This window comes from Vigna unguiculata, chromosome 9 (genome assembly GCF_037176805.1).
Source record: "Vigna unguiculata cultivar grain cowpea cultivar isolate G323 ecotype 2 chromosome 9, ASM3717680v1, whole genome shotgun sequence".
Classification (NCBI taxonomy): domain Eukaryota; kingdom Viridiplantae; phylum Streptophyta; class Magnoliopsida; order Fabales; family Fabaceae; genus Vigna; species Vigna unguiculata.
In genome coordinates, this window is record NC_140800.1 from 27,824,165 (window position 1) to 27,851,528 (window position 27,364).

A 27,364-nucleotide genomic window follows, 5' to 3' on the forward strand; every position below is an offset into this window, starting at 1 on the left:
TGTGAATTGTAAGCATGAAAAGGGTTGGTAAAATGAGAAGGGGAAAATAAAGTGTGTGTTGGAATTGATTTAAGAGGTAAGTATATATGAATTATAAAAGAGAAGAATGTGTGCTTATACTTGAAAGATGCATATGTGTTGTGATGTTGTAATTTGGAATATATGAATGTGTATGTTGATTTCTGGATGTTTGAGAATTGAATGGTTGAATTCTAGGAAATGAATTAGAGTACCTAAAACCAGTAGTGTCACATTACTAGTGTAGCGCCTGGCGGTGTAGACTGAACCGCTAAGCGATAGTAGGAAAGAGGAATGTATTGTGAGTTATGGCGCCCGACGATGATGTGTAACCGCCAGACGGTCTGTACTGGCATTTTGCCTAGTTGCGCTTAGGCTGCACTAGGCGATGGTGTAGTGGCAGGGTTCGTTGTCATATGTTTTGCATGACTTGTTGTGTTGGTCTTGGTCTGGGATATGCTTGATGTTGTCATGAGCGGGTAGGTTCATGACTGGTGATGAACACGTGATGATATGAGCGAGGAGGTTCATATCTTGATACTCTCGTACGAGCAGGGAGGTTCGTATGTTCCGTGCTCACACTTGAGAGATGCTGCGAGCGGGGAGGTTCGTAGCTGGTGGATCACGTGTGTTGGACTACGAGCGGGGAGGTTTGTAGAGCTGGACCACGAGCGGGCAAGTTCGTGGAAGCAATGGAATCCCTAAGAGCATCTTGAGTATGTACCTTGTGTAGCGTAGTGTGATTTTCTTGTTTTCATTATCATATTGTGATGTGAAACTTGGATCAAGGGATGTTGTGCCATGAGCGGGTAGGTTCATGGATGGTGGTGAACACGTGATGATATGAGGGGGGAGGTTCATATCCTGTTACTCTCGTGTGGGGATACGAGCGAGGTAGGTTCGTATGTTCCGTGCTCACACTTGAGAGATGCTGCGTGCGAAGAGGTACGTAGCTGGTGGATCACGTGTGTTGGACTACGGACGGGAGGTTCGTAGAGAAGGACTACGAGTGGGGAGGTTCGTAGAACAGGACTACGAGCGGGGAGGTTCGTAGAGCAGGACTACGAGCGGGGAGGTTCGTAGAGGCAGGACCACGAGCGGGTAGGTTCGTGTGAGCATCATAAACCCTGAATCTGAGGCTAACTATTGGTGTGTTGTGAAGGTTGAAAAGCCTAAGGGATTAAGGTCTTGGCGAAGAACTAACTAGAATAAAATAATTGGGTGTATTGTTGAGTTTATTAAATTAACTGATTGTTTATTTTGAGCTCACCTTTTCTGTTTGTGTTTGGCGATGATCGTGTGATTCGTTACGCGGGAGCAGATGATGTTACAGGTGATGCTGGTGATGCATGGAGACGGAGAGAGGGCTAGCTTGGGGCCTCTTGAGCTAGGGTTTTTTATGATGTTCTTTCATTATGTTCGATTTTGAAAACTTGTAATAAGATTATTATTTAGTTATGTTTAAATTATGGCGCGTTGAAAAATAATTTGAATTTTCCCACCTTTGGAAATAATAAAATTTTGTCGATTGATTTTCTATATTTTATTTTATTTATTTAATTAAGTAATTTCCAATAGGGATGTTACATTTGGTATCAGAGCAATGGTTTTCAAATGATTTTTAGGCCTTGGGGAGTGAGCTTGTGTTTTGGTTGCGAAACCTTGTATGAATGGTTTTGCAGTCTATCAATCATACTATTGATTATGGACTGCGTAGAGTTACAAAACTGGAAGCATTAAGAACAAAAAATATCTTGATAAAGTGATGAGGGTGCACACTCATGACTATATCAGAGATAATTTCCTTTCTTAATTCTAAAGGTTTTGGTAAAATATAGGGAAGTTATAGGTTGAGTTCCTCTCCTATACCTTTTCTTGTTATGTTTGCACTTCTTTGTTATGTGATTGTTATTTGTGGTGGCAAAGGAATGCAGATTCAAGGTCAAACTTGACCTGCTTGCCTTGCAAGGGTTAGAGTAGGGCGTTGGAGACACTCTCTTGGTCGAAGATACGAATATGCAGAAGGTTGTGTATCAGTGTACGAGTGAAGTTAAGTTGTGAATTTGTAGGCGAAAAACACTGGAGGAGTTTAAAAACATCGCGTTAAACTAAGGGTAAGAATAGGTTCTTGGAACGAATACCACAAGTTTTGCGAAAGGAATCAAATTCAAAGGTTAGAATAAGGAGAGGTGTTTAGTGCATGCTTGTGCAGCAAAGTTGAGAAGTCAAATTGGTACTACATCCTAACATAGGTCCGAGGTCAGAGTGGAAAATAGTGAAACTTATGAGTTTAAGGATAAACCAAAAGGGTAGAGATAAGGAAGTGAGAATCTCAAGTGGAAGGTAAAGTTGAGGCAGAGCTCCAAAGAATAGGTCGACCAGGCAATGTTCTAAGAAAGGGGGAAAACCAATCATGTGGTAAGAATATCGTATGTTCAAGGTTTTATGTCGGTCAACCTCCATGAGAGGCAGTTAAATCTTCTCGGCAATAACCACAATTTAAGTCAGCGGTAGAATGGATGTCCTAAGTAAGGTGGCTCACAAGAGATGAAGGTTTGACTTGGGACATAAGATGAACGGTTTCAAGTATCGAAAGAAGAAGTACTTCGTTAAGTTGTTCTTATGGGAATGAGGCAGTTGGTAATGTCATGGTACAAGGGAGGATGAAAGGAAAAGAGGAAAGTATTATGTAGCTGAAGGAGTATCTCTACAAATTGGTGTTGGATCGGTTAAACTAAATAACTAAAAAGATACAAGGTATAAAAGTGGTGTTTGGGGTAGGCATTTTGGTTTTGATCGAGATCATATACTCCTTGGTATTGCTAGTATGAGAATTAGGTTTTGGTTGTCCGCAAGCGGGAGTTGGTAGTGAGATGTTGGTTTACTCTACAGTTGCGGCTAGGTATGGACTACTTGGGTTTGGTGGTGTCTCGGGATGATCGAAGAATTCATACTCAGGGTTAATTGGAATTGACTCTTTTGTGAGCACGGAACATACGGACCTGCTCGCTCGTAGTCCAACACACGTGATCCACCAGCTACGTACCTCCCGCACGCAGCATCTCTCAAGTGTGAGCACGGAACATACGAACCTACCTCACTCGTATCCCCACACAAGAGTAATAGGATATGAACCTCCCTGCTCATATCATCACGTGTTCACCACCATCCATAAATCTAACCGCTCATGACACAACATCCCCTTATCCATGTTCGCATCAATGTGTATAAACAACACATGCAAGTCAGATACCTGCAACATTATCGCTTGGCGTAGCCTAAGCACCGTCAAGCGAAACATGTGCAGACCGTCTGGCAAAACCTCCCCGCCGCCAGGCGCCAAGCCTATCCCAAACCAACTATTTTACGGATATCGCCTAGCGGAACACACCTTGCTGCCAGGTGTCACACATTGCAGAGCACATCCCTGATAGTTTAACGCCTGGCGGCCACACCCGTGCTGCCAAGCGCTATACCAGTAGCGTACCAGCTACTGTTTTAACACCCCAAAACACATTATCCTACAATCTTCTAATACCTCCAAAGGTATAAATGTGCTCCCATTCATTAGAGTACGATTCTTGATAATTTGTCACTCCATGTATGGCTTTAGTATTTATAATTCCCGTTTCCAAATCCCTATAATTCAAGACATAGGATTTCCCTAAGTGTTCTATGCTTTTACAATGACTTAATCTACTTATGAAACTAACTCATAGTACAGTATCATATAATACACAACCTGCCCACATCCCATTGTAGTAGTACCACTAAATCCACTTCCAATAACCAATTCCAATCACCTTCCTTTTGTGTAACTATTCTCAATACCTCATATATACCTCACCACTTCATTTACCAATATAGTGGTTCCCAATACCCCATACAATTAATATATACTAAACCTAACCCAAGGTTTCACTTTCAATCCTATTCTAACCCTCCTCTTTTAGCCTTTGATTTCACCTTCTCATAATTATAAATGATAGGATTTTCACTTAACCCACACAAAACCAAAGTTGTGCACCAACTGTCAAAAGCTGCAATCGTCGCTGCTGCATTGCCTTTCGCCTGGCGAAACATTCTTGCCGCCAGGCGGCACATCATTTTCTGGGTAAAAATCCAGATATTTCTCATGCCAATGACCATCCCAAAACCCCAATTTGCATTCCAACCAGTTAATTACATAACACTAGACCACATCAAACTCACCTTCTTAATACTCTTCCAGTAAAATCATAGAATCACAATTTCATTCTTATTACACTATACAAATCAATTCAATGAATCATTCCCCAAACCCTAACCATGTTACCGTAATCGAATGCTTCCCATTCAATTCCAAAGATTCATACACACAAGTAAACATTCGTAATATAACACATCTCATAATTTCACATTTTACACATGAACGATTCCAGAGAATCCAATCAATCACAAAAATTCATATACATACTCATCAATCACACATCTATGAATAACAACATGTTCTGAATCACTTGTCAAAATTTCACCTAAATCGGACGGTTAATGAATCGGGAAACGCAGTTTTACAAAAACTGCACAAACTAGAAAAATTTGTGGTGCCTAGTGCCCAGAATTCAAGAGCTTGGCGCCTGGCTGTATAAAACCTACACTTGCGGTTCCTGCTACGCGAAAAATAGTATTTTTGCACAGTGTTCGCATGGCCTGGTGGAGTCACCCTTGCTGCCAGGTGGTTCATCACAAAAAAACGCAGAATTGGGTTATCACTCATGCGTCGCCTGGCGGCACATTCAAAGCCGCCAGGCGATTTCTGGGAACTTTTCCAAAAACTGGAAAACACCACGATTTGGGATTATGCAGGGCATCATGATCATACATTACAATACAAAACAATAATAAAGCATGTATATACGTGAAGGAACTCCGTTAACTTGTTAATCCTTGCTCAATTTGGAAGAACCAAGACTTCTCTTGTGCCACCACTAGTCCAACTTTGGCATTCTCCCAATGCACTTGATGCTCTTCTCAATTCCACTCAAAACACCTTCAGACCCCACAAGGTTTGAACCCACAACGCACATTCACACATAACATTAAAATAAAACACATATTAAAATAACATACAATTAGGATACATAGGACTCGAACCCAAGTCCTTTCATACAATTAAGTACTCTCAACCACTTGAGTTAGTACTTTTCCACATAATAATAATTTGCATTAAATGCTATAAAGTCTCCTTCTACCCGCATTTATTAAATAATTATTTATTTAATTCTTTAAATTTCTCGGATCTTACATTGAACAACTTCTTTGAAGGAGAAAGGTTCAACTTGGGTAGTATTATGACAAAAAGCAGTGTGGTCAGAAGAACAATTATCATAAGAAACAAATGAATGCATTGGATAAGGGGTGGAAAAATTAGAGCATGAAGTAGAAGCAGCACCACAATAATATTGATCTAAGTGTCGAGGCCTATTTTTCACTCTATGAGAAGTTCTAAGATCATGATTAGTAACTTCAACATTATCAGAAACAATACTAGTAACAGAGTCCGTAGTAAGGTCAGTGACAATAGAATTATCAGATGGCAAAGAGAATGAGTAAGGAAAAATATTTTCATGAAAGATAACATTCCTAGTCATAAAAATAGACTTGGAGTGAAGATCATACAAAACATATCCCTTTGTTCCAGATTTATAACCAAGGAAAACACATTTTAAGCTTCGAGAATCCAATTTAGTTCTTCTAGTATTGGCAGAACTAGCGTAAGCCAGACAACAAAAAACTTTTAGATTAGAAAAATCAGGTTTAGTAGAATAGACCAATTCATAAGGAGATTGATTACTGAGAAAAGGAGTGGGTAACCTGTTAATTAGATGAACAACCAATTTAAGGGGATAGGACAAGAAAATGTTTGGTATTTTTGCTTGGAAAAGAACAGCGCGACACACATTAAGAAGATGTTGATACTTCCTCTCAACAATCTCGTTTTATTCAAGAGTTGCAACACAAGAAGTTTCATGAAAAATACTCTTGTTATTATAAAAATCATTAAGAAGAAACTCTTTGCTATTATCGGAACGTATTTTCTTAAGCTTGCAAGAAAACTGATTTTTTAATACATAACAATTACTTAATACAAATATTTACATAAAGAATAATGAATCATATGAATATCAATCATATGAAGAAATGTATCAAATCAATAGATAATCATTAATTCATAACAAATCTAATAAAACAGAATATGTAATTATTTGATAATAATAAAAGAGAATCAAATATATAATATTTCTATCAATATAAATAAAAGTTAAAGATATATAATATCTTTATCGATATCTTGTATTCTTGAACAAGTTAAATAAAAGAGCTACTTAGAAATGTATATCAATGTCCATTTACCAACCTGGGATTTGTTTTATACCTCTCTCTCTTTTCAATTTCTTCAATCAGTTTCAATGAATTTTAAAATATAATAAAGCTCTTTTCAATTTCTTCAATCAGTTTCAATGAATTTTAAAATATAATAAAGCTAGCATTGTATTTTCTTTTCCTGCTGCAGGGTATTTGGTCATGTGCTTATATATGCTTGACTTGGTCTCTCTGTCTGTCATTTTGTCTAGTTGTGGTTGAATTCAACATGTTCAGTGTCTTTGAAATCATAATTTAAATAAGTCTTATTTTAATGAAATTCAAAATTATTTTGAGAACTTTCCCTATAATGTTAGTTTAAACCCCTTTTCCTTCTTGGTAATGGGACTATGACAGCCCTCACTACCTCTGCTGATACTTTATGCCACAACTACATAATCCCTCATTTTTACTCACCCTTTCCTTGATGGCTCCTATTATCACAAATGGTGACCATGACATTGGAGATGAATAACAAATACTTGGTGAGAGAAACAAAGACTAGTATAATTAAACAAAATAAAAAAAAAACTTAAAAGTTAATAAATTTTTTAGATAGTAGAAAGATATCCATCTACGATCATTATTCTTAGCAAATATATAATTTTACATGAAATTGTTCTGAGTTTTTGTGTAATTTAAATCTAATGAGATATATGGAGAGGTAATGCGAGTTCCAGGTTCTCATTACTCTTTTTCTGGTACTGAACTAAAATAAAAAAGCAAACTACTTGGGAAAACAAATAACCTTATTAATTAATTGATTCAAAATTTGCAGAAATCGTTTTCAAATCTTAAAAAGAATAAATTTTTTAAAAAACCAATTTACCTTTGATTTTTGGATACTACCTGTAATATTTAAACAATATACTCAAGATTTTTTTATATAGTAATAGCTTCTGTTACCTTAATACATATGTTTTTTAAGAATTTAGAAAAGTCCTAATCTACTCCTTAGAAATTTGATTCACCAATAGATCTCTCCTTCATCTCCAAAACTATGCACACAAAATTTCAAAAGAAAAACAATTCAAAGATTTAGAGAATAAAAAAAGTTACTCAAAACAAAATTCAATCTGGTCCGATTGTTATTTTTCATTGTAACACAGATGTGTGATTTGATAATAGAAACAAATAAAAACTTTCTAGAAAATTGAAGGTAGAAAAAGAAACAAAATAAACTGAAGAAAAAAAATAAAAAGAAGAAAAAGATAAAACATTTGAAGCTTACAATTAGAAGAATGTTCCAACTTCACATATAAAACAAAACTACTTATTAAAAAAACATATTACACTAATATTTTAATTCCTTATAATAAAAATATATAAATCTGTTTTTCCTAAAAGTACGTAGTTCCATAATTTTGCCCGTAATTCTTTCATAAATGACCTAAATTTGAATGTTCACACATTTGTCATAAGCTAATCTTATGTTTTCTGTAACTAATGATGCCTGTAATTATATTTTATTCTTTCCTTCTATTGGTTAAAAACTTAAATATTTTCTTATATAGAATATAATGACCTTTTATTGAAATTTTTATTTTTTTGTTACAAGAACAAAGTTATATATTTTTCTTAACTTTTGCCTCTTTCAATATATTTTTTATATTTTTGAAATTAAAATGTACTATTTTTCTACAAAAATGAGAAGAATTTCATGTGCCAAATTAAGAATAAAAAAGTGAACGTTGGAAAATAGATGTACATTAACATTGGACACTTATAATTAATATTTAACTATATATATATATATATATTTTGTTGGGAATAGTTCAAGTGTGAGTCAAAGTCCCACATTGGATAGAAAAGACAAAGTTAAACACTATATAAGAATAAAGACCCATAACAACATTGCCTTAAGGTTTTGGGGTTAAAATGGTGTTTAAAGTCTTATATGTGTAAGACTAATATCATATAACCATATGAAACTACAATCACCATAACCCATATGAAACATCATATAATTGAACATCATATAATTGAGAGAAATTGTTAAAAAAGTTGTGAATATCATATACCTTATCTTAATTAGTAGTGGAAACAGGTCATTTTCATTACCTATGAAATATATTTTTTTTCTCGGGATTGGAAATTTGACTTCCTGAATCAATGCAGAACGGGATCTTTGCATGTTAATCCTATCATTGCATTTGCATTAGAATTTCGGAAGCATAGAATCTTACATTTTCATTTTTTGAGTTCAGACTTTGGAAATGACCGAAGCTGTTGTTGAATTAGTGCTTGGAAATTTGAGTTCTCTTGTTGGAAAGGAGTTGGCACTTTTTCTGGGTTTTCATGATGACTTGGAAAGACTTGCCAGTTTACTCAATATGATCAAGGCAACTCTTGAAGATGCTGAGCACAAACAATTCTCAGACGGAGCTATACAGATTTGGCTTCAAAACCTGAAAGATGCAGCTCTCACTTTGGATGACATTATTGACGAGTATGGCTATGAAGTTCTGGGGATGGAGTTCCAAAGACTAAGGAATGTATCAAATAAGGTACAAATTTTTGGTTCATCATCCTCTTTTCATCCCAAACATGTTTTTTCTCGTTACAAAATTGCCAAAAAAATGAAGAGGATAAGTGAGAGGTTAGAAGAAATTGCTGAGGAAAGGGCTAAGTTTCATTTGACTGAGATGGTTTCTGAGAGAAGAAGTGGAATCAGTGAGTGGCGCCAAACCACCTCGTTTGTTTCTGAACCACAGCTGTATGGAAGAGAAGAAGATAAGGATCAAATTAGAAACCTTTTGGTTGGTGTTGCTTCTCGTTCTGAGAATTTATCTGTGTATCCGATCTTGGGTCTAGGTGGACTAGGAAAAACAACACTTGCTCAACTCATTTTCAATGATGAGAAGGTGGTCAACCACTTTGAGCTAAGAATTTGGGTTTGTGTTTCTGAAGATTTCAGTTTTAAGAGGATGACAAGGGCTATCATTGAAGCAGTTACCCAACGTAGGTGTGAGGATTTGGATTTAGAACCACTTCAAAGAATACTTCAAGATCTTCTTCGAAGTAAAAGATATTTACTTGTTTTGGATGATGTGTGGGATGATAAGCAAGAGAATTGGCAGAAGTTGAAATCTGTTTTAGCTTGTGGGACAATGGGTGCTTCCATTCTGATCACCACTCGTCTTTCAAAGGTTGCTGCAATCATGGGAACAATACCTCCGTATGAACTGTCAGAGTTATCAGATAGTTATTGCTGGGAATTGTTTAGAAGTCGAGCCTTTGGAGCAAATGAGGTTGAACCTGAAGAGCTAGTGTTTATAGGGAAGGAGATAGTAAAGAAATGCAGGGGAGTTCCCCTTGCAGCAAAAGCACTGGGAGGTCTTTTACGCTTCAAAAGAGAGGAAAAGGAGTGGCTCAACGTTAAGGAGAACAACCTGTGGAGTTTACCCCAAGATGAAGACTCTATAATGCCTGCCTTGAGATTAAGTTACTTGAACTTGCCCATAAAACTCAGACCATGTTTTGCTTATTGTGCTATATTTCCCAAAGATAAAATAATAGAAAAGCAATATCTCATTGAACTGTGGATGGCTAATGGGTTTATTTCATCCAGTGAAATACTAGAGGCTGAAGATGTCGGTGAAGGTGTGTGGAATGAATTTTACTGGAGATCATTTTTTCAGGATATTGAGACAGATGAGTATGGCAAAGTTAAAAGTTTCAGGATACATGATCTCGTCCATGATCTTGCACAATTTGTTGCAACAGATGTTTGCTGTGTTTCAAAAGACAATCATATAGCTACTTTGTCTGAAAGAATCCACCATTTCTCAATTTATACAAGGGATTCAATCCAGTTACATCAACTCAATTGTTTGAGGACCTACATAAGCCCGCAACTATCTTTCCAACGTTTTCATGATGTATTGAAATGTCATTCTTTGCGGGCTCTTCACTACGAACTGTGGAAATCATTGTTCCCATCTTCAATTGGCGATTTAAAACACCTAAGGTATCTAAATCTATCTGAGGGAACCTTCCATACTCTTCCAAAATAAGTATGTAAATTATGGAATTTGCAGATATTGAAATTAGACAATTGTAGAAGTCTCAAAAAGTTGCCTCACAATTTGGTACTCTTAAAAGGTCTACAACAACTATCTTTGAAAGGTTGCTTATCCTTGTCAAGCTTGCCTCCTCATGTAGGGAACTTGACATCCTTAAGGATTTTAAGCATGTACATTGTTGGCAAGCAAAGAGGGTCACTTCTGGCTGAACTGGGACCACTGAAGCTTAAAGGAGACCTTTTTATCAAGCATATGAGTAAAGTGAAAAGTGTAAAGGATGCCGAAGAAGCTAATATGTCTAGTAAGCAATTAAATACGTTGCGGTTATCATGGCACAGGTTATTTTGGGACTCGATCTCACATGACAGGTTATCAATGGACAGATACGACGAATACTTGGAAGTACAAGAATATGTTGAGGATATTCTTGAAGTGCTTCAACCTGATCCCAAACAACTTGAGAGTATGACGGTGATGGGATATAAAGGTGCTTATTTCCCACAATGGATGTCCAGTTCTTCTCTCCAGCTCTTAAGTTTTATAGAGTTGACGAACTGTAGAAACTGTTTGAAACTTCCACAGCTGGGAAAACTGCCTTCTCTAAAGACTATTCGCTTGTGTAACATTAGTAATGTAAAATACCTATACGAGGAGTCTTGTGATGGTGGGGTAGTTTTCATGTCTTTAGAAATTCTGTCACTAAGGTATCTGCCAAACCTGACAAGGTTATCAAAGGAGGGTCGGGAAAACATGTTCCCTCACCTTTCTACACTTGAAATCATTGAATGTCCTAAACTACTGAACGTGTCATCAGGTTTTGAATGCCTTACTTGTGTTCAGGATTTGAGGATCGAAAGTTGCAGAGAAGAAGTGGAAGGCATGCATGAGGCTTTACAACATATGACTGCCCTGAAGAACTTAACCTTAGTTGATCTTCCAAACCTTGAATCCTTGCCTGATTGCTTTGAAAACCTTTCCTTACTTCACGAATTGACCATCCGTGACTGTTCCAAGTTGAGGTGTCTTCCAACCTGCCTAAGTCGCAGTTTGGAATCTTTGACAATTTTTGGTTGCACTGAGTTAGAGAAGCGATGTGAGAAAGAAAAAGGAGAAGATTGGCCAAAAATAGCTCACATTCCCGATTTAAATCTTTCCATGTGGAGGTGAGTATTATGATTCCTATCCCTCCTTATATTTTCTTGTAGTTTACCACATGTAGCTCTACAATGCTAAGTTATTCTAACTTGTTTTTTGGACCCCTTTTGGTGTTTTTATCAATGCAGTTAGAAAGCGGATGATGGCTTCTTTCTGCTAAACGCTTCTAATGTTCTTCCTCAGAAAACGGTCTGTCATTTGTGCACTGTGTATTGAATAAAATTCATAAACTCCTTAGTTTCAATGAGTGTATTGACAATGAAAAATGGTTATAAAAATATCTATTGTTTATGCAAATACGATAAATAGATGGAGAATTTTCTTATTAGAGAAGAAAAATATAATCAAACCTGTCATATTAGTCAAAGCTAACTTATGCATTTTTGTATTCTTGAACAAGTTAAATAAGAGAGCTATTAAAAAGTGTATATTAATGTCCATTTACAAATCGGGGATTTGTTTTATACCTCTCTCTTTTCAATTTCTTCAATCAGTTACAATGAATTTTAAAATATAATAAAGCTAGCATTGTATTCTTTTCCTGCTGCAGGGTATTCGGTCTTCTGCTTATATACTTGACTTGGTCTCTCTGTCATTTTGTCTACTTGTGGTTGAATTTAATATGTTCAGTGTCTTTGAAATCAAAATCTAAATAAGTCTTATTTCAACGAAATTCAAAATTATTTTGATAACTTTCCTATAATGTTAGTTGAAACCCCTTTTCCTTCTTGGTAATGGGACTATGACAGCCCCCACTACCTCTGCTGATACTTTCAGCCACAACTACATAATCCCTCATTTTCACTCACCCTTTCCTAATGGCTCCAATTATCACAGATGGTGACCATGACATTTGAAATGAATAACAAATACTCGGTGAGAGAAACAAAGACTAGTATAATTAAACAAAATACAAAAACAACTTAAAAGTTAATGAATTTTTTAGATAGTAGAAAGATATCCATCTACCATCATTATTCTTAGCAAATATGTAACTTTACAGGAAATTTTTCTGAGTTTTTGAGTAATTTAAATCTAAGGAGATATGTGGAGATTGCGAGTTCCAGGTTCTCATTACTCTTTTTCTGGTACTGAACTAAAAAATCAAAAACAAAAAAAAGCTAAGCAAACTACGTGGGTCTAGAAAAAAGTCTAGATCACATTCAATAAAGATTTTTCGAATTTTGATGCACAGAAGGTAGTTCAAGGATGAGTTAATAATCTGAACTTAACTATTTTCCAGAAAAGTATCCTCATAGGAAAGACCGCAGACCAAAGTCTTTGAGCTCATCGCAGTGTTTGAATCTCATTGCTTGTGATATTGGTGAAAATTATTAATTTGGTGAGTTGTCATAGGTTGTATGTGGTTAGAAAACCTTGTTTTTTTCGTGAAAAAACAACAAATGACAGATAGCGGAAGGAAAAATTGAGAATACACTCACTTTATGCTTTTTTGTTTTTATCTAGATATGGATTTCAAACTCCACAAGTCATGGTTAGTTCATTTCACAAATTCTTGTATATCCAAAATGTGTTCTAATGATGCCAGAAATCCCCTCAATTTCTTACAATTTGATGTGTTAATGTAATAATGAACCATGATTATCGCCTACCTATAATGAGTTCCTACTATTAATATTACAAATTGCATATGGACTCAACACACCATCCTAGCTATGTAACTTCAAATAATATAATTCTAACACGACATATACATAAATTCAATATATACTTACATAACTCATGCAAACTTAAGAATCTACTTTCAACGCATATTATCAAATTCATAAACATCCAAAATCATATGCACCTCGTAAACTTCTAAACACACAATTTGCTATATGAATCGTTATTTCCTGAGTAAATTTTTATTCGCTAGCTAGACAATTAAGTTTTTAATTATCATTGCTTTACTTTAGCGAAACAGTAAATATGGTAATTGAATCATAATTTATTGAGTGAATTTTAATTCTCTAAGCAATTAGGTTTTTATTACATCATTTACTCTATGACATAGATTCACTCAACGAACTATGCATAATTAAGAATTCTGCGAAATTCACTAGAACTTGTCGACAATCCAAAGCTATCAATTCTAACTCTCTTAGATAGTTGTAAACATCAAATGTGATTTTTTTTTTCTTGGTCCAACTCATGTGTATACTTACTCAAACAAAGTATAGTTATTAAACACTCATGATAACCAAAAACTAATCTCAAATAGATATAACACACCTACTTTCTAAAACATAACTTTTGTATATTCAACACAATTTTTACTCATTGAATTCACCATATGTTAACACTAGCTCATACCTGATGGGGAAAACAATAACACAAACAATATACCTGCAGCAGATATAATTTTTCCTAACTTACAAGAATCTATGAGGAGCAATAATCAAAGAGCAACAATAATAAATCACCAAAGACACAAATAAAGGCACTAAGATTTTTAACGTGGAAAACCCCTCAAATCAAGGGTAAAAACCACGAGTCGTCCAGACCAAAGAAATAGCTCCACTATGATGAACAAGAGTACAAAAGATTCTCAATCAATAGCACAAATTAGTGCCAACACCCAACTAAATAACAAAGCAACAAAGCTTTCAAAATAGAGAAGAACAAGAGGAAAACCTATAATATCACTGCTGCAGTGTGAAATTAATATCTCCCAACTCAGACCTCGTATCAAAAATCCGACCGGTCAGAATGACGAGCAATGAGTTCCAAACTTGCTGTAAAAATTTCAGCCCGATCCAACGGTGAACGAATCCGCAGTGCCAAATTTACGGTGACAGCTCTGTGAAAAACGTGAACAGAATTTTTCCTCTACCTCTCCCTCTGTGTTAGGGCTTTCAGTGTGTTCTGACTCTATTGTTCTGCCTCTCTCTTTATTTTATAGCCCCCTCTCCACTAGGTTAAGTGAGACATGGGCTTTTCAAGTTTTGGGCCTTTTCTCCACATGGGAAGGGAGCCAAATACCCAACAAATCTCGCCCTCACAACTATGTGGAGATAACCGTCAAACCGGCGATCTCACAACAAACTTCAAACTTCCCTCTTGGTAATGCTTTAGTCATCATATCAGCACCATTACCATCTGTATGAACCTTTCCCAACTCCAACAACTTAGCATCAAAAGCATCACGTATCCAATGATACCTCACATCAATATGTTTGGATATATAATGAAAAGTTGGATTCTTACCAAGATGGATAACACTTTGGCTATCAATGAACAATGAATAGTTATCTTGCCTAAAACCAAGTTCCTGCAAGAATTTCTTCAACCATAGCAACTCCTTTTATGCTTCAGTAATAGCAATAAACTCTGCCTCTGTAGTAGACAACGCTACACACCTCTGTAGTCTTGATTGCCAAGCCACAGCCCCCCCTGCAAACTTTATCAAATAGCCCGAAGTGGACTTTCTAGAATCAATGTCCCCAGCCATATTTGAGTCTGAGTAACCCATCAAAGTAGGTTTATCACCTCCAAAACAAAGCTTCATATCAATTGTACCATGAAGATACCTCAAAATCCATTTCACAGCATTCCAATGCTCTCTACTTGTGTTTGACAAAAATTGACTAATTGTACCAACAACATGTGCAATATCTGGTCTTGTACACACCATCGCATACATCAAACTACCCACCGCAAATGCATAAGGAACTCTACTCATATTGGTCTTCTCAACTTCATTTGAAGGACTCAATTTAACACTCAGTTTAAAATGAGTAGCAAGAGGAGTACTCACAGCTTTAGCATTTTCCATCTGGAATCTCTGCAACACCTTCCTAATGTATTGCTCTTGTGATAGATAAATCTTCTTTTCTCTCCTATCACGTGAGATATGTATGCCAAGAATCCTTTTAGCAGCTCCCAAGTCTTTCATGGCAAAAGACTCGCCAAGTGTCTTCTTTAACAAGTCAATTCTGGAAATATTTTTCCCAACAATAAGCATGTCATCAACATATAATAGCAAGATAATAAAGTCATCATTAAAAAAACGTTTAACAAAGACACAATGATCAGAAGTAGTCTTCTTGTAACCTTGCTCACACATAAAGGACTCAAACTTCTTATACCACTGCCTTGGAGCCTACTTCAAACGTATAGACTCTTCCTTAGCCTACACACATAATCTTCCTTACCTTTATCAAGAAAATCATCAGGTTGCTTCATGTATATCTCTTCCTCCAAATTACCATGAAGGAAAGTTGTCTTCACATCCATCTGCTCAACCTTCAAATCAAGAGTAGCAGCTAAACTTAGCACAGTTTTGATGGATGACATTTTCACCATAGGTGAGAAAATCTCATTGAAATCAACACCTTTTTTCTGTCTGAAAACTTTCACCACTAATCTAGCCTTGTACCTTGAAAGCGTATAATTTGAATCTTGTTTCACCCTGAAAATCCACCTAGTTTCCAATGCCCTTTTGCCCTTAGGCAATTTCACCAAGTCGTAAGTGTGATTGCCATGCAAAGATTTCATCTCATCTTGCATTGCATCCAGCCATTGTTTCTTCTCTTCACCATCCAATGCCTCTTCAAAACACTCAGGTTGTCCACCGTCAGTCAAGGTTATGTACTCATCACAATAATATCCTGTAGAAGGTTGTTTCTGTTTATTAGACCTCCTGAGTTGGACTTGAGGTGATTCAGGTATATCACAAAGATCATCATCATCATGTTCCTCTTAAGCATCATCAATTGGAACGTCTACTCCACTTCCAACTTGTTGATCATCAACATCACCATGTTGCTCATTGTCTTGAGCTTCCGTTTCAACATTCTCCAAATTGTGAGCGGACAACCTCATCGAATTACCATCGGTGAGATTACTATCTTTCTCGGGTGTGGTCTTCTCCACCTTATAAATGTCTTCAATGGTCTGGTCTTCCATGAATTGTACATCACGGCTTCTAACAAGCTTCTTCTCAACATGACCATAAAACTTGTAGCCAAATTCATCATCACCATAGCCAATAAAGATGCATTGCCTTGTCTTTTTATCTAACATGGATCTTTCATCCTTAGGAACATGAATAAATGCCCTGCAACCAAAGACACGCAAATGATCATAGCTAACATTCTTACCAAACCAAATTTTGTCTGGCACCTCAATATTCAAAGAAACTACAGGACTGAGATTAATAACATGCACAGCTGCAAGCAATGCCTCTCCCCAAAAGTGCTTAGGCAACTTTGCTTCCGAAAGCATACATGTAACCCTTTCAACCAAGGTCCTATTCATCCTCTCCGCTAGACCATTCAACTGAGGAGTTTTAGGAGGAGTCTTCTCGTTTCTAATACCATGCTGCCTGCAATAAACATCAAAAGGTCCACGGTACTCACCATCATTATCACTACGGATGCATTTCAGCTTCTTGCCTGATTGTCTCTCAACCATAGCATGAAATTGCTTAAACTTTTCAAGTACTTGATCTTTCCGCTGAAGAGCATAGACCCATTGCTTCCTGGAACAATCATCAATAAAAATAACAAAGTAAAGTGCACCACTAAATGACTTTACCTTTAATGGGCCACAAACGTCAGAATGCACCAATTCAAGCAATTCTGACTTCCTTGAGGGAGGATGCTTCTTAAAAGATACTCTAGTTTGTTTACCAGCCATGCAATGAGAACATTTCTCCAATTCTGCATTCCTCAATCCCATAAGCACATCCTTTTTAGCTAAGCAGTTAAGCCCTTTCTCACTTATATGACCAAGCCTCTGGTGCCACAAAGATGCCTCCATATACATAGCATTCACACTGTCTTTAGCAACCAAAGCTTTAGTCCAATACAATTAAGATTGTTTCTCCCCTCTGGCCATAACCAAGTTATCTTTAGTGAGCTTCCATTTACTAGAACCAAAGTGATTGTCATAACCATAATCATCAAGCAACTACACAGAGATTAAATTAAAACGGACATTCGAAGCATGTTTGACTCCTTTAAGCAACAACTGCACTCCCATGTTGGTTTGCATACAAACATCACCAACACCAATCACTTTAGACTCACCATCATTACCCATCTTCAACACTCCAAAATCACCAAAAGTGTAAGATGTGAAGAACTCCTTCCTAGGTGTAACATGCAGTGTAGCACCACTATCAATAATCCACATGCTCTCATCAGATATAAGATTAACGGACTTAAAGTCACGAAGAAGAACAAGATCACCATCTGTAGCAGTAGTGACATGATCATCATTATCATGGTCATTCTCTCTCTGCTTGCCTTTCTTGTCTTTGTTCTCCTTTTTCCATTTAAAACAATATTTCTGAATGTGCCCAGTTTTATGACAAAAATGACACTCTAAATTCTTGTATCTTAACTTGGACTTGCTCCTACTCTTCTCTATACCACTTTTATGTTCCTTCTTCTGACTTCTCCCCCTAGCTTTTGTAACAAGCATCTCAGACTGAGATGAAGAACCATGTGCCTTCCTCCTCATCTCTTCATTAAGAGCACCACTCTTTGCCATCTGAAAAGAAACAACACCATTCGAGGCAGAGTTCGTAATTGAAAGCCGAAATACCTCCCAAGACTCTAGTAAAGTATTAAGCAACCATAATCCCATAACTTCATCATCAAACTTTATGCCCATTCCTGATAATTGATCTAGGAGCCTTTGAAACTCATTTAAGTGATCAAAAATAGAAGCATTCTCCCTGTACCTCAAATTCATCAAGCAATTTAACAAATATAATTTATTATTGCCCGACTTAGAAGCATACAAAGACTCAATCTTCTCCCACAAAGCTCTGGCATGTGTCTCATTAGCAATATGATTATAAACATTATCTTCAACATATTTTCGAATAAAACCACATACCTGTTGGTGCTCAAAGTCCCATTCTTCTTCAGACATAGAATCTGGCTTCTGTGTAGTAAAGACCGGAAGATGCAATTTCTTGAAAAATAATAAATCTTTCATCTTGCCCTTCCACAAATGATAATTTGTACCATTCAAAGCAACCATCTTTGCATTTGCCTCCATCATTCAAGCAAGTAAATATAGCCTAACTAAGAGCTTTGATAACACTCTGATGGGGAAAATAATAACACAAATAATATACCAGAGAATGCAGCGGATATAATTTCCCCTAACTTGCAAGAATCTATGAGGAGCAATAATCAAAGAGCAGCAATAATAAATCACCAAAGGCACAAATAAAGGCACCAAGATTTTTAACGTAGAAAACCCCCCAAATTAAGGGTAAAAACCACGAGTCGTCCAGATCAAAGAAATAGCTCCACTATGATCAACAAGAGTACAAAAGAGTCCCAATCAATAGCACAAATTAGTGCTAACACCTAACCAAATAACAAAGCAACAAAGCTTTCAAAATAGAGAAGTGGTATCCTAACAAGTGGTATCAGAGCCGATGGTTGAAATCGGCTCAGACCAGTGCACTATGGTCTTTGTATCAGGAGTGTACCAATGTGGTTGAAGGGACTCACCCTTGAGGGGGAGATTGTTAGGAATCCAAGTGTGATTCTAAGTCCCACATTGGCTAGAAATGAGAAAGTGGAGCATTATATAAGAATAAAGACCCATAAACCCATTGCCTTAAGGTTTTGGGTTGAGAGTGGTGTCAATGTCTTATGTGGTTGGACTCAGGTCTCATTGGTGTGTTGTATCTCTCTAGTGAAACCCCCTCATTTGTAATCCTAACAATACCATATAAATTGACCAATTAAACCAATTTTCAAGATGACAACTAATAAGAACACAATGGACCGCAATTCAAACCAAACATCGCAATACACCAACTGCAAATTCTAATACAAATATTAACTGAAAACTAAACATCTACCAATTCCATCTAAACATACTATAACAAAATCTCAGGAGTTATACTAATAATAACTTTATACTCGATATCAAAATTTCTTTATAATAATAACCTCTTTTACCTTAATTCATGTGTTTTTCAATAATTCACTCCAAAGGCATAGAAAAACCTTAATTTCCTAAAGAGTTTCATTCACCAATAGAACATTACTACATGTCTAAACTAACCCAAATATGTTTATCCTGCTTAGATCTCTCCTGCATCTCCAAAACTAAGCATGCTAAATTCCAAAAGAAAGAAATTCAAAGATTTGAGAGAATAAAAAAAATTACTCAATAAAATTCAATCTCGTCCGGTTGTTACTTTTCATTGTCTACACAAATGCGTGATTAGATAATGAAAACAAATAAAAACTTTCTAGAAAATTGAAGAAAAGTATAGAAAGAGAAATAAAATAAAAGGGTAAAACATATGAAACTTATTACAAGAACCATGTCCCAACCCATTTCACATATAAATATTTACACATTTAAAGCAGTTATTTATAAAAAATAAAAAAAACATATTTCACTAATACTTTAATTCCTTATAATCAAAATATATAAATATGTTTTTCCTAAAATAGTTCCATATTTTGCCCATAATTCTTTCCATCAATAACCTAAATTTGAATGTTCACACATTTGTCATGAGTTAACTTTATCTTTTATGTAACTAATATTTCCCATAATTATATTTTCTTCTTTGCTTCTATTCATTAAAATCTTACACTTTGAAAGAAATAATTTTTACATAAAATATAATAACCTTTTAGTGAGATTTTTAATTTTGTATATAACAAGAAAAAGCTATATTACTTTCTTAACTTTTGCCTCTTCGAATATATTCCTTATAATTTATAATCTGCCCTAGTCTCACCTCTTTCCCTTCACTATGCAGGAAACACAATCGTCAAGCTCTCTACTCTCTCCAAGAGCTCTGCTAGGGTTTAACCCCAATCCCGATCCAGTGAGCCCAGCTTCGTCTCCTTGATTCGTGTAAGTATTCTACAACTCCCTCTTTCCCAATCCCTCGCTCCGCTTTTCTGTTCCAGCTTGTGCGTCTGTCCCGGGAACTGTCGCGTCCCCGCTATTGGAGTCGAACCCTCCCTCTAGATATTTCCAGGTAAGGGAAGCTAGGGTTGCCTGTTTATTTTTGAATGACTGCTTGCTTTGCCTCCATTCCATGATTTTATGACTTGGTTGTTGTTGTTAATCATTTGGGAATCTGTTTAAACATTGTTTGGGGTCAAATGTTTGTTTGTTGTGTGAATGAACAGTGGCGGGCACTGGTTTTCTCGCCCAAGTGAGCATGCCTCACCTAGGCGAGACTAACAGGGGGCTCGCCCAAGCTCTTCTGCACGACTAGTCGCTCAGGCGACTTGGCTTCATTTTTGAGCGAGGTACAATCTCGCTTAGGCGAGAAGGGTCTCGCTTGAGCGAGACATCACAGAACCCATTGTCCCCTTGTCGCACCCTCGCCTAGGCGAGAAGGGTTTCCCCTAAGCGAGAGGGTCTCTCTCGCTTGAGCGAGATGGTCTCTCTCGCCTGAGTGAGACCTGTTAGCTTGAGCGAGGCTGCGAGCAGGTTTTGATGCTATTGTTGAATGGTTCATTGAGGTGTGGCTTGCTTGTCTGATATAACTGCTTTAGTAGAAGGGTTGCGGGATGATGCCATGATTAATATATTAGTTTAAGATGAAAATGGTATATTACCTTATTGGGTATGAATTGGAAAGTATGAGTTGTATGATTTGTTGCTTATACATGATATTAGTGTTATGGGAACTTCCTGATTGGTGGGTGGAACATGTATAAAGTGTGGGTAGGGCGTAATTCCATGACTCTTGTAGTGAGAGCTCTTGGTGGTGCCTCATCTGTTGGACGTAATCCCGTGGACCTTCCTATTGGGAGTTCATGGTGGTGCCTCAACATAAGGACGTAATTCCACGCGAGTATCGTGGTGGTGCCTCAAGGCCAGGACGTAATTCCACGAAGGCCACGTGGTGGTGCCTCTTGTAAGGGTATAATTCCGCGAAGGCCTCGTGGTGACGCCTCATTGCTAGGACATAATTCCACTGTCACATGGTGGTGCCTCATTATGCGTATCCGGATAGTCAAGTCTTGGGGGTCTTAAATGATTTTGGTAATCCACGTGTGAATGTCTATTATTCATGTTTGACCTGAGATTGCATGTCGACTGTTGTGATATAAGATTTCTTTACACTAGCTTACCCTGTTTGCTTGTTTGGTTGTCTTGTATGTGGCTCTTCTCTTATTGCGATGATCATCAATTCTATTGATGGGAGCAGATAGGAAAACATCTGGCAGTGGTAATGATGATAAGAATCATACAACTTGATGGACTGGATGGCTATTGGGCCCACTATGGGGCCCATCGTTGAAGAATCTATTTGCTATGTTTTTTTTCTTTCTTATCTGTACAAGACTTAGTACTATTAGTTCACTAGTGTATTTTGTTTTAGACCGTGCGGGGCCTCTTTTATGTTTTATGGATATGTTGGGGTACGGAGTACTTCATAATCCAAATCTTCGTATCCTCTAGATATTATGTATGTAGCGTTTTTATTAAATGAGCTTTATCTATTTATTTGGGACATTACATGCTTGATTGACACTAAAAATGTGAACATTGGACAGTCGACGTACATCAAGGTTGGACGCTAAAATTAATATTTTATGCGTATAATTTAAGAAAAGTAAAATATATTTTGATAGAGGTAAATTTAAAAAGTTTAATCATCAAAAATTAGTTGAAATAACTTTATCTAAATGGAGAGTAGAAACGGTCTTCATTAGCCATAAAATATATATTTTCTTGGAGTTCTCGTTGTGTTGATTTCCTGAATCAATTCAGGACGGCTCTTTCCATGTTAATCCTATCATTTCATTACAATTTCTTAAGCATAGAATCTTTTCCATTTTCAGTTTTTGTGTTCAGACTTTGGAAATGGCCGAAGCTGTTGTTGAATTTGTTCTTGGAAAATTGAGTTCTCTTGTTGGAAAGGCGTTGGCACTTTTTCTGGGTTTACATGATGACTTGGAAAGACTTGCCAGTTTACTGACTACCATCAAGGCAACTCTTGAAGATGCTGAGCACAAACAATTCTTAGACCGAGCTATACGGATTTGGCTTCAAGACTTGAAAGATGCAGCTCTCGCTTTGGATGACATCATGGATGAGTGTGGCTATGAAGTTCTGGGGATGGAGTTCCAAAGACTAAGGATTGTATCAAATAAGGTACAAATCTTTGGTTCATCATCCTCTTTTCATCCCAAACATGTTTCTTCTCGTTACAAAATTGCCAAGAAAATGAAAAGGATAAGTAAGAGGTTAGAAGAAATTGCTGAAGAAAGGGCTAAGTTTCATTTGACTGAGATGGTTTCTGAGAGAATAAATTGAGTCAGTGAGCGGCGCCAAACCACCTCGTTTATCACTGAACCGCAGGTTTATGGAAGAGTAAAAGATGAGGATCAAATTATAAACTTTTTGGTTGGTGTTGCTTCTCGTTCTAATGATTTATCTGTGTATCCGATCTTGGGTCTAGGGGGCTAGGGAAAACAACTCTTGCTCAACTCATTTTCAATCATGAAAGATTGGTCAACCACTTTGTGTTTCTGAAGATTTCAGTTTTAAGAGGATGACAAGGGCTATCATTGAAGCAGTTACCCAACGTAGCTGTGAGGATTTGGATTTAGAACCACTTCAAAGAATACTTCAAGATCTTCTTCGAAGTAAAAGATATTTACTTGTTTTGGATGATGTGTGGGATGATAAGCAAGAGAATTGGTAGAAATTGAAATCTGTTTTAGCTTATGGGACAATGGGTGCTTCCATTCTGATCACCACTCGTCTTACAAAGGTTGCTGTAATGATGGGAACAATACCTCCGTATGAACTGTCAGAGTTATCAGATAGTTATTGCTGGGAATTGTTTAGAAGTCGAGCCTTTGGAGCAAATGAGGTTGAACCTGAAGAGCTAGTGTTTATAGGGAAGGAGATAGTAAAGAAATGCAGGGGAGTGCCTCTTGCAGCAAAAGCACTTGGGAGGTCTTTTACGCTTTAAAAGAGAGGAAAAAGAGTGGCTCAACGTTATGGAGAACAACCTGTGGAGTTTACCCCAAGATGAAGACTCTATAATGCCAGCATTGAAATTAAGTTACTTGAACTTGCCTATAAAACTCAGGCCGTGTTTTTCTTTACGTGCAATATTTCCTAAAGATGAAATAATAGAAAAGCAATATCTGATTGATCTATGGTTTGCTAATGGGTTTATTTCATCCAGTGAAATATTATATGTTGAAGATGTCGGTGAAAGTGTGTGGAATGAATTGTATTGGAGATATTTTTTCAGGGTATCAAGACAGGTGAGTGTGGGAAAGTTAAAAGTTTCAAGATACATGATCTTGCACAATTTGTTGCAACAGATGTTTGCTGCGTTTCAAAACACAATCATGTAACTACTTTGTCTGAAAGAATCCACCATCTCTCAATTTATGGAAACGATTCAATCCAGTTACATCAAGTCAATTCTTTGAGGACCTACATAAGACATCCCTGTTATATCGGCCAATATTGTGAAGATGTATTGAAATGTGATTGTTTGTCGGTTCATCAAGACCAACTGTGGGAATCATTGCCATCTTCAATTGGTCATTTAAAACACCTAAGGTATCTAAATCTTTCTGGGGGAACCTTCAAAACTCTTCCAAAATCAGTATGCAAATTATGGAATTTGCAGATATTGAAATTAGACTATTGTAAACATCTCCTAAAGTTGCCTGACAATTTGGTACGCTTAAAAGGTCTACAACAAATATCTTTGAAAGGTTGTCGGTTCTTGAGAAGCTTGCCTCCTCATGTTGGGAACTTGACATCCTTAAGGATTTTAAGCATGTACATTGTTGGCAAGAAAAGAGGATCGCTTTTGGCAGAATTGGGACCACTGAAGCTGAAAGGAGACCTTGAAATCAAGTATATGGGTAAAGTGAAAAGTGTAAGGGATGCCGAAGAAGCTAATATGTCTAGTAAGCAATTAAATACTTTGCGGTTATCATGGCACAGGTTATCTTGGGACTGGTTCTCACAGGACAGGTTATCAAGTCATACGACAAAGACTTGGAAGTACAAGAAAATGTTGAGGAGATTCTTGAAGTGCTTCAACCTGATCCCAAACAACTCGAGAGTATGATGGTGATAGGATATAAAGGTGCTTATTTCCCACAATGGATGTCCAGTTCTTCCAGCTTTTAAATTTTATAGGGTTGACGGACTGTAGAAACTGTTTGAAACTTCCACAGCTGGGAAAACTGCCTTCTCTAAAGACTATTAGGTTGTGTAACATTAGTAATGTAAAATACCTATGCGAGGAGTCTGATGATGGTGGGGTAGTTTTCATGTCTTTAAAAATTCTGTTACTACGGTCTCTGCCAAACCTGACAAGGTTATCAAGGGAGGGCGGAGAAACCATGTTCCCACACCTTGCCACACTAGAAATCATTGAATGTCCTAAATTATTGCTTAGCAGCTATGAAACACAGATACAAACACGGATGCGCCACTATGAATTACAGTTACAGGCATGGAAACTACACCGACATGAATATGATAGGGCTAAATTGAAAAAATATAGAGGTATATAACAGAAATTGCATTTAATCATATTGCTTCCACTACCAGGAGATTTCCTTAACTTTGAAATATATCTCCATAGAGATTTTGTTTCATGTTCTTGCTTGATGGCTTGATTAGGTATATTCATCTTAATTTTATAAAAATTTAGAAAATGACTTTAGAGTAGTGGTAGTTTTTATAAGACTTAAATATATATTTGGTCCCTATTTTTGTTGATTTTATTCAATTTGGTCCTTATTTTCGTTTTATATTCAATTATGTCCTCATTTTCGTCAAATTGTAGTCAATTTGGTTCTTTTCACTAACGGTGTTTAAATAGTTAACGTTTTTTTGAACAGTGCATGCCACATGTCAGCTCTTGGTTTTTTTGATTTTTTTTAATTTTTTTTTAATTTTTTTTTAATTTTTTTTTAATTTATTTTAATTTTTTTTCAATTTTTTAATTTCAAAAAAAGTGTCCACGTGTCAAGTCACAATTGTGTCACGTGTCAATGCTAGTGCCACGTGTCAGTTTGTAGTTGTATTATTTATTTTTGTTCAATTTAGTTCTGATATTGGTTATTTTTGTTCAATTCAGTCCCTATATTCGTTATTATTGTTTAATTTAGTCCCAAATTTTCTTAAAATAAAACCATTTAATTTTTAAAATTGACCTTATTATTAGTTATTTTTAAAATTTAATTATAAATTATAATATTTAATTATTAATTGAATATAATTCTTAGATTCAATTGTTAAATAGAATATAATTATTTAAATATTATTAAAATATAATTATTAAAATTTTAAAAATATATATTAACATTTGTAAAATTTACATTTAAATTTAAAATATTTAATATTTTTACTGAATTTTAGATATTAAAATCTAAAATATTTTATATGTAAATGTTAATTTTACAAATATTAGTTTATTTTTCAAAAATATTTTGAATATTTAAAATATTTTTATACATCAATTCTAAAAAATATTTTAGAATATAAATATTAGAAAAAATGTAACATCCCATTTAATAGACTTTTCAGCTATTAAACAAAACATCATATCAGGATAGAGCAAAACAGATCGACGGAAGGCATACAAAAGTTTAATACAGTCATCCCAAAAATAATTTGTTATCAAACCTTGTACCACTCTCAGAAGCAAGCTTAGGGAAAAGTACAACTTATACATTCCAAAATGCTCTATTCTAAAAACACGAGTCCATAAACAAAGGAACACTAGGAGTCACTGATCAGGTCCTGTTCGCGGAAGAAGTACCATCACCTGGATTCTTCTCTGCTCACACCAAGTCGTAGGTGGTCATCGCAAAAGAAGATATTCAAGGAAAACATGCCAAGCAAGAAGGGTAAGCTAACAACTCATATAAAAATATATAAATATATATAATAAACAAACAATTTTACACACATAATAATTTAGACCAAGTCGCTACTACCAGACACACCAGTACCCGACTCTAACTCAATATCCAGATTATGTAAGCAAATTGGATCTCTTGGTAGCTTGCACCTGTGAAAGTTCCTAAACTCTGCAGAGTTTAGGCTCAAGGAGTTATCACCCAACCACTCCCAAGGTAAGTCCCCTTCGCTCTATGACTGATCGGGTCCATAGACTAGGACCTCCTGCTACTCCTCACGACATAACCCATCACACCCTACATGAGCCTCAATGGGTTATTGGAGCGTCAGGATGTTAACCAGAACTGAGTCCTTAAATGCTTACACACACTAAGTACTTTTTCTAGGAATTCCCATGAAATCCTAGTTCACCTCATCCCTTCATAATTCTCATTTCACCAACTTTCATCATACAATTTATATGCATACACTACACATCATCATCATCCAACATACTGTAAGCAAACATCATCTTATCTCAATCCATAAAACGATCATTCGTTTAAAACAGAGAAGAAAACATAACCCTGCAGTGAAATTCGCCTAAGCTAGCGAATCTCGCCTAGGCTAGGAAGTAGTCTCTCTTAGGCGGACTATCCTCGCCTGGGCGAGACCCCCTACAGTGGGCAACTCGAATACCTGAGCGAGTTCTCGCTTAGGTCAGGCTGGTTCGCTTAGGCGAGAAGATGTCTCGCTCAGGCGACCCCAGCTCGCCTAGGCGAGACCTCATGCAACGATCAGAGGCGACTCCCTGATACTTTCGCTTAGGCGAGAGCCACTCGCCTAGGCGAAATTATCAGGTTTTCCACACTGTTCTTCACATGCAATGTTACGAAATCCACACCACAATCCAA

General features: G+C 36.4%; 2 protein-coding genes and 1 pseudogene across 2 annotated transcripts; all 3 read left to right on the forward strand.

The window, feature by feature from the left end:
• Positions 1 to 8,604: 8,604 nt before the first annotated feature.
• Positions 8,605 to 11,962, forward strand: LOC114163593 (putative disease resistance protein RGA1). The gene is made up of 2 exons (XM_085666417.1): positions 8,605 to 11,608; positions 11,729 to 11,962. The coding sequence occupies exon 1, from the start codon at positions 8,637 to 8,639 to the stop codon at positions 10,434 to 10,436; it is 1,800 nt and encodes a 599-aa protein (XP_085522543.1). The 5' UTR covers positions 8,605 to 8,636; the 3' UTR covers positions 10,437 to 11,608; positions 11,729 to 11,962.
• On the forward strand, positions 10,614 to 11,612 carry LOC146883844 (disease resistance protein RGA2-like). The gene has a single exon (XM_085666737.1). It carries the CDS (start codon positions 10,614 to 10,616, stop codon positions 11,610 to 11,612), a length of 999 nt encoding a protein of 332 aa, XP_085522863.1.
• Positions 11,963 to 22,331: 10,369 nt separating the features above from the next.
• LOC146883845 (disease resistance protein RGA2-like) lies at positions 22,332 to 25,334 on the forward strand (annotated as a pseudogene).
• The last annotated feature ends 2,030 nt before the right edge of the window (positions 25,335 to 27,364 follow it).

Coding starts and splice junctions, on each gene's coding strand:
- LOC114163593 (XM_085666417.1), top strand. CDS start 8,637: ATGACCGAAGCTGTTGTTGAATTAGTGCTTGGAAATTTGAGTTCTCTT.
- LOC146883844 (XM_085666737.1), top strand. CDS start 10,614: ATGTACATTGTTGGCAAGCAAAGAGGGTCACTTCTGGCTGAACTGGGA.